The sequence below is a fragment of the Harpia harpyja genome, chromosome 15 (assembly GCF_026419915.1).
Source record: "Harpia harpyja isolate bHarHar1 chromosome 15, bHarHar1 primary haplotype, whole genome shotgun sequence".
Classification (NCBI taxonomy): domain Eukaryota; kingdom Metazoa; phylum Chordata; class Aves; order Accipitriformes; family Accipitridae; genus Harpia; species Harpia harpyja.
The window spans coordinates 4243302-4251640 of NC_068954.1; the positions used below are offsets into that span (position 1 = coordinate 4243302).

An 8339-nucleotide genomic window follows, 5' to 3' on the forward strand; every position below is an offset into this window, starting at 1 on the left:
TGTTTCCTTGGAGGTGGTACAGGTGCCTCCTGTGAGATGTGAAAGCCGAAAAGTTCAGAGGAGCTTAGAAAGATGTGGCATCCAAGCCCAATCTGAAATCAGGCACGTCTTATGCCTGAAGCCCCTGCAGTGTTATGAAAATCTTAACCTAAGCATGTAATGAATCCTGCAGTGCAAACAGTGGTTTTCTTTAGAGTAACTCAAGTGTAGAAGAGTTCTTGGTGAAATTAAAACTTCTCTTTGATTTCTAAGTCCCCATCCCTGCTCCACGCCCTTGCAACATGGGAATGAAAGCTTTTTGAGATAATGAGTATTTTTTTCCTCCCTTATAATGATTCATATTAGGTGACCTCTTTTAGATCAAGTTTTCAGAGAACTTCAGCTTGGGACAAGTTCAGTCGTAGGAAATTTCAGGTCAAACAGGGAATCCTTGCTGAAGTTATAAGTTGCTGAAGACAGCAGATGTGAGTGGAAAATGGTGGTCAGGGCTAATAACCCAGTATTTTTCGCGATGACATCATTGCTTCATCGCATGTAACAATTTCCGCTTAACCCTGTGCCTGCAAAATCCAACCCATTTTCATGGCAATGCCCTTTTCCTTTCACTACGAGTACTCAGGGGAAAAAAAGGAGGTCAGTTTCTGGGCTATAAAAGTGAATTTCTGGTAATTCTACCCTCTCTTCGTCTTCCATACTCCATGTCTCTGTAGATGCATTCGTGAATGTATAGATGTGAACAGTCAGAATAGGAACATGTGTGTCGTGGTTAACCCCAACCAGCAACTCAGCACCACGCAGCCGCTCACTCACTTCCCCCCCACCCAGTGGGATGGGGGAGAGAACTGGGGAAAAAAACCCCAAACCTCATGGATTGAGGTAAGAACAGTTTAATAGAACAGAAAAGAAGAAACTAATAATGGTAATGATAACACTAATAAAATGACAATAGTAATAATAAAAGGATTGGAATACACAAGTGATGCACAATGCAATTGCTCACCACCTGCTGATTGACGTCTAGTTAGTTCCTGAGCGGTGATCCCCCCACCCCAAATCCCTGCCATTTTTATACTGGATGTGACATCACACGGTATGGAATACCCCGTTGGCCAGTTTGGGTCAGCTGCCCTGGCTGTGTCCCCTCCCAACTCCTTGTGCCCCTCCAGCTTTCTCGCTGGCTGGGCAGGAGAAGCTGAAAAATCCTTGACTTTAGACTAAACACTACTGAGCAACAACTGAAAACGTCAGTGTGTTATCAACATTCTTCTCATACCGAACTCAAAAACATAGCACTGTACCAGCTACTAGGAAGACAATTAACTCTATCCCAGCTGAAACCAGGACACTGGGTCAGAAAATTGATATTACCTCATTATTCAAGAGAGGTGATAGAGCAGGGACCAGGTTAGTCCCTTGTTTGAAAATGCCATGAATCTGTAAGAGGCTGCTGAATTTTTAGAGGACTGAAAATGCCATGAATCTGTTGTTTTTTCTGGAGGACTGAGATGAATTTGTGTGAAGAGTCCTGCGCTTCAGTCCTCCTCTTCCAGCTTGGCTATATGGCTTTGGGAGAGGCTTCTCTTGGGGCTTTTCTCCACAGAGGAGCTGATCAAACTGGTTACATGGTCTTTTTCTGCAATAAAAATAGCTTTTTACCAAAGTAAAAGGTGCTTCTGGGGAAAGAGCACATGCACTGGTCTTTCTCCTCCAGTTTGTGACTGATCCTTGCGGGATCCTTGCTCCTGCTTCCCCTTTTATTTTCATGCCTCTGTCACCTAATTATAAAATGGGGATTGTTAGCTTGTGTGATTAAAAGCCATTATTTTCCATGAACGCAAAGTAGCAGAGGAGCATCACCAGGTGGAAGAACCCAAATAAACGTAGTGCCAACAGAGCCCCTGACCCGGCTCCTTCAGAGCTGTCCAAGGAGGATGGTCAACCCAAGGAGGATGGTCAACCCAAATCCATATGTGAGACCCACCAGACAAGTCAATGGGGAAGGCTTTCCCCACAACACTTTGCTGGCTACAGGGATATGGGACTCATTATGGTGCACTGGGAAGAGCATTTTGGGATTGTGCAAGACTTATTATGGGATTGGGGGGGGGGCAAAGTTGGGGAAAGGAAAGGATCAAGGTGGATCAGTGAGGAACAAATGGAAAATGATGAGAGGAGGGATGACAGGGGCTGATCACACGTAAGTGGGATGGTGGTCAGTATGCTTGTCTGGCTGAGTTCTGTGCCTGATCACCCCAGTGTGCCCTGCCTTCTTATTAAATCCTTTTCTTAGCTTTTTTCTACATGCAAGTGCTGGAAGATCTACGGGCCAGAAACTGAGGGTCTGGTGTGCGTGTATATTGTGTGAGTATGGAAATGTTAAAGACATCAAGCCGGACTAGCTGCAGGTGTTGGAGCAGCCGTAAGTCTGGGCAGGACTCTGGAGAGACCAGAGGGTCTGCAAATTGGCTGCTGGGGATACTGGGAGGTCTAGACCAGCTACTGGAGAGACTGTGGGATCTGGGGGTTGGCTACCGGTAAGGTCGTAAGTCTGGAGCAGCTGCCAGGGAGACCCACTGGTTTTTGTGTCTGTGCATGAAGCAATGGGGAGACTGGGGGATCCAGGGGCAACTACTGGAGAGACGGTCTAAGGCCAATAACTGGAGAGATCCATTTTGTACGTGTATACATATATGTCCGTACCTATTTTCCACTAACAGGCTTTCGTCGTGATCAGCCAGAGAGGGGAACAAGATGAGGCCATTGGTGCTGTTTGTGTTTGCTTGAGTGATGCTTTTTGCCTGTCTTGATTCATGTGGCTGGACATCTGCATATGTGTATATGTTATACACATGTGGCATACGTGTGTGCGTGTGTATGTGCCTATTGGGAATCTGTGATCAGCCTCACTACCGGAGGGACATGGGGGCATAGAGCTGTAGCAGCCCCTCCTCTACTGGGCTTGAATTTGGGGCTACTGGATTTGGCAGCTCCGGACAAGGACATCATTACCTTCTCATCGCTCTAAGGGCTTAAGTGTATATTTTACTGAACAGGTGTGATGATACACTGACACAGCAAAGGAAAAAGCACATTGGGAAAATCCTTAAGGAGCAATTAATCCCACCTAGACTTTGGCTGCTAAATTTTGCCAAGCCCTTACATTGTGCATGCTGAAGCTTTATAAACATTTGTGATTTCATCAAGTTTGGTGGGATTTTCACAGGATCATCAAAAGACACTCCCAGCTGCTTGTCAGGATACTAACTCCATGTGAGTTGGCTCACACCTCACCCCACATCATAACACCTTGCTGTGCCATCACCATCTACAGACACTGCACTGGTGGTGGTGATGCAGCCCTTTCAGGCACTTTAAAACAAGATGAAAATTGTTTAAAAATACTTTATATTTTCTTCAGCCCCCTGGCACTCAAAGGAGACCTAGGCAAAGTGCAGTACAGTATGGCCATGGAGATGGTCTATGACATATGGCCATGGAGATGGTCTACAACGTATGTCCAAGGAGTGCATCCAGGAGAAAAGCTAGTCCAAGGTCCAACCAGTAGACAAGGCCAGAGAAGGGGAAGGAAATCCCAGCACTCCTACAGCAGAGCTCAGGCAGGGACGGGGGCCCAAAGCTGAACTGAAATGGGACTCCTGGTGATGGGCTGTGGAGGGAAACCCATGGTGATGCTGGTCAAGGCCAGTAAGGCTGATTAGTGCCCTCAGGGCATGCATGAGTTTTTCAAAGAGCTCTCCAGAACACGTCAACACGGGATCTCAGCAATGAGTGGGGAAGGCATCCCAGCTCCTGGTGCCCTAAGGTCTCCAGGGGGACTTGTCCTGGGCATCTATTCTTCCCCTGCCTGCTCACCGCAGGACACAGAGATCCCCGAGATGAGGTTGGGGGCGGATTGTGATATTGAAGCAAAGGGAGGTTAAACCCTGAAGTTCCATGTCCTGGCCTCATTTTGAAACCCTTGTTGGGTGCCTGACTTTGCAGCTTTCTGATCTCTGCTGTTTGGTTTGTGTGAGGCACGTGGAAGTGCATCCACAAGTGTGTTCATGGTAAGAGAACATTAATATTAGAAAGAGGGGGTGGGAAGGGGAAAAAAAAAAGCTGCCTGAACATTTTTTTTTTCCTTTTCTTCCCTTATCTCTTTATCTGCCTGAATAAAGTGTATTGGCTGATTTGGGATTCTGATGACATAGTATCTGCCCTCCCCTTTCTGGAGGTAGACGGAAGGAAGTGGGCTAGAAAATGAAATATCAGCTCCTAACCTCGGGTCAGGTAAGCCAGCTATATGCTGCAATGGAAAGGATGGTAGTGGTTGAACTTCACTATAAAAAGGACACCACAACTGGCTTTGAGAGACGCACAGACTGGAAGAGGTCTCAGAGAAGGAGACCTCTTGTGCTCTGTCACTGTGTGCATCCACCTAAAGCAGCAGGGAGATTGCCATGGCTTTTGCCAGCTACACTGCAGTGGTAAGTCCTTATATTTAGTGTAAGTATTAAGATAGGTTTGCTGCAAGAGAAAAAGCAGACTGCAGATCCCACGATGCTGTTATCTACAAGCAACCCTTTTGGTAACTTAGTGGGAGCTGAACGGGATGCTAAGTCTGTCTGATACAGCTTTCTCTTCTGAGCTTTTGCAAACAGGTTTGGTGCTTGAGTGACAGGGAGGCAATGGACTTTCCACTATTTATCTGCAAGGGCAGCACTGCTGATGTGGGATTGGGAGAGATGGTCCTTTTCTCAGACAACATGCTATCAAAATTGCTGAAATTTCAGTGTGAAGAGAATGTCTGTGCATTTAAATTTCAACCTGGGTAGTATGTGCAGCACTGCCAACACCTGTGATTTTCTTAAAAGCTTTGCATTTATCTGTCTTCTTTTCCTAAAACCCTATCTCCTGGAAAAGGCCCCAGATTCTCAGATTTCTTTGAGAAAAGGGTTATTTCCAGCAGATGGCTGCTAGGTAGCCAACCTTTCCTGTCCTGAGAAAGCAGGTGGCTTACTAGGTTTCTAAGCTTAGGCATGGGGTCAACTGAGTCCTTACCCCACCTTGTAGATCATAAGACATTGCTGTTTGACTATGGAGGAGGACCTGTCATAGCTTATTGCAGAGGTGCTCTTCTTGGTGCAGAACCAACTATGAATCAGAATTTGAATCAGAGTTTAGAATCCATTGTGATGAGTATTATTAGCATCGTTGTGCTATTTGCTCGTGCTGGCCTGTCTCACCCAAATATAAGTATGAAGATGGTCCATTGATAGTCCAGTCTAGTCAAGACCTGGCTGTCTGTGCTCTCTCTTTCTTGACTGAAAGGAGCTAATGATACCTTTCTCTTTCCCAGTTCAGATCACTGCTCTTGGTGCTGGTTCTAGCACTCGCCGTGAGGAGCTCACCGCGTGGGAGGGTAGTTCATCCTCGATCCAGCAAGGACGGTGGGTCTGTGAGGCTTAGTGAAGATTGCCTGAACCAAAAGGGTCTCAAATTCCCTACAACGGTGAAAGTTGACATTCATATCAGCAATTCAGATCATGCCTTTCGGATGGTCCATGATGTCAGGAACAGGTCTCTTGCTCCTTGGGATTACAGGTAACTGCTTAGTTGTTATCTATATTGCAGTGGCTGTGCTACATAGATTTTGTTTTTGTGGTGAACGATGGCTGGTTCTCAGGGTATGCCTGGAGTCCTGTGAATATTGCAAATGCTTCTTGACACACACTTACCTTTTGATGTTGGGTGACATTTCTCCTAGAGAAACTGCTTGCAGTGCAACGGGACATCACTGGCATGATTTCTAATCATCTTATCGATGTTTGTCGAAGAATTGTTACTCTAGGAAAAGAAAAATGTCAGTACATTGTAATTTTACATTTTTATAGCTGAAAGAAATTTTTGAATGCTGAAATAAAAGCAAAACCAATCAAAAATAAATGGTCCACTTGCGATTAGTTCTGTATTTCACCCAACTCCACTCCATTCATCAACTCCTAAAGAATGATATGGCAGTATTACCCTCCCCAAATTGATTCCATTTCTAGGAAATCATTCTAAAAATGTTGAGGATAGGGAAATTCTTTGGCCATGTCTCAGAGTGAGGAGACACAGGTAAATAGTATGGTGCTTTCATGGAGCTAAACAAGAAGATCCTGCCAAACTGTCTTGTGCAAGTGCATAAACCCCTTTTGTGTCCCCATCCCCAGGCTCGACGAGGACCCCAACCGCTTCCCGCAAGTGATCGCTGACGCCAAGTGCCGCCTCTCCGGCTGCGTGAATGCACTGGGGCAGCTGGACCACAGCCTCAACTCCGTCCCCATCCAACAGGAGATCCTCGTCCTCCGGCGGGAGCAGCGGGGCTGCCTGCCCACCTACCGCCTGGAGAAGAAAGTCATCACTGTGGGCTGCACGTGCGCCGTCCCAGTCATCTACCACCAGTCCTAGGAGGGATTCGTAAGAGAGGCAACATCGGGAAGAAGAAATGTCTCCTATGAACGTCTCTTAGGGGAGATGCCCACCTCGCATCCCAGGAATTCAACATGCCATTTCCCTTGCAAATCTGAGCAAATTATCTCCTGAAAGTACTGATTCTTGCAGTTGTTCATTTCTGAATGGAAGTCGCTGGTAGCTGGTGATGGAGGGGAGAGAAGGGGATGGAGGAAAAGTTTTGTTTGTGACTCCGATCAGGGAGGGGCTAAAGCAGTGTGGGGGTTTTTTTCATTGCAGCTTATATCAGTTTGGTGAATCAAATGAATTATTGTTTCAAAATGCCAACGAGCACTGCCACAAAAAATTCCTCCTCCTGCACAAAAATTTCTCCTTCCCTTCCTCATCCCCTAGCCCCTTCTCCTTCTCTGGCCATCCCTGCTCTCTAGGGTATTACTAGTGTAAATCTGACAGAAGTGCCACTAAGGCTGATTCTCATTGCACTCTGGGTTTGTGTCCACTTGCATTGAGTGTTAAAGAACTGATGAGTATTTATATTTCTATTTATATCTTCTATTTATGACTATATTTATGGCTTTGTGTGTGCTCAGAGTATCAAAAATATGGTAAATGTTTCTCTGTATTTATTCAATAACTTATTTTCTGAATAAAAATTGTATTTTATTTGAAAGAATGTTGTTTTATGGTAGCTCAAAATGAAAGCAGACACAAGGAATGGGTTTGTGCTGCAGTAGCACAGAGAGATTTCAGCAAAGATCAGGCTTTTTCCGGTGCAGTGATATGAGTAAGAGGGAGCGTGAGAGCTTGCAGCCTAAGTAGATGAAAAGATGCAAAAAAGGTCTGAAAATAGTGAAGTGAGGTTATACAGGCAGTGCTGGGGGAGTTGGCAATGAAGCCAGGTTCTCTAGACCTTGGGGTTGGTCTGTAGGGACGGTGGGAAAAGAGGTGGGAGACGTCGCATTGCAGGGCTGCAGCCGAGATTTGAGATGGGGGTCTGACCTGGTTGACGTGAGCTGGGAAAGGCCTGTCCTGTCCTCTTCCAGACGTGTCATCCTTATAAGCAACCTTCTCCTCCACCAGCTGGATGGTTGGCTGAGCAGGAATGCAGGGAAATGTGCAAAGATGACTTCATCTCACCATTCTCTAGCCAGCCAAATATTAGGTGCTGGGCTTGAAGTGGTGGATGAGGATCCCTCCACGTCAAGGGAACAAGGAATAAATACCTCCGGGGCAGAGTTGTCTGTTGAGCTGAGGTGTCCTAGCTTAGGAAAGGAGGAACTGCCCTTTCTCTCCCTTAGTTACACAAGGAGCACAGCCTAGCAAGACTCACTATTTGTTATTTTATCAGGTTGCTGCAGTGTTGCTTTTTTTGACACTACTCATCTTTCATCAAGGGCTGAGCCAGATTCTTGGACCTCTGACTTTGCTTTCTGCTGGTGGAGGTTTTAAGCCTGTATGTCCTTGTTCACCTGCATTTAAACCAGGGTAAACCTGCATGCAAGCATTCTTGTATTTCATTTCGGCTGCACAGAAGCCACTTTAAATTAGATCCACCTGGTGCAGGTAGACCCTGGGTTTCCTCCCCCGAGTAGGTCATTGGGTCTAAATGACTCCTTTGGTGCTTGTTTGTCGAGTTGGGTGTATTCCCTGCCCCGTGGGTCACTGGGAACCAGTTCAACAAACCATGGGCAACCACGTGGGGAAACCGTCTCATTCGGTTACAAGCATTTGTACTCATTTGTGGCAGCAGCTGTTTCGTTATGACCACCAAGCTCTTCATGTGGTGGAGCACAAACCCACGGAGACGTCTTCTGCGCGCTCTTGTGTAATACCAGCTCTCCTCTTACAGTAACCGCTGACCAGGAAATCGCACGCTGCACACC

The 8339-nt window shown here is 46.3% G+C and overlaps 1 protein-coding gene across 1 annotated transcript; it reads left to right on the plus strand.

The window, feature by feature from the left end:
- Window positions 1-4460: 4460 nt before the first annotated feature.
- On the plus strand, window positions 4461-6521 carry LOC128152024 (interleukin-17F-like). Its single transcript, XM_052809972.1, has 3 exons — window positions 4461-4487; window positions 5360-5604; window positions 6216-6521. The coding sequence occupies exons 1-3, from the start codon at window positions 4461-4463 to the stop codon at window positions 6451-6453; spliced, it is 510 nt and encodes a 169-aa protein (XP_052665932.1). The 3' UTR covers window positions 6454-6521.
- The last annotated feature ends 1818 nt before the right edge of the window (window positions 6522-8339 follow it).

Bases quoted from the DNA above. Each gene is read 5' to 3' on its own strand.
- LOC128152024 (XM_052809972.1), top strand. From the start codon at position 4,461: ATGGCTTTTGCCAGCTACACTGCAGTG. The intron at 4,488-5,359 runs GTAAGTCCTTAT...TCTCTTTCCCAG, and splicing joins TTGCCAGCTACACTGCAGTG to TTCAGATCACTGCTCTTGGT. The intron at 5,605-6,215 runs GTAACTGCTTAG...CCCCATCCCCAG, and splicing joins CTTGCTCCTTGGGATTACAG to GCTCGACGAGGACCCCAACC.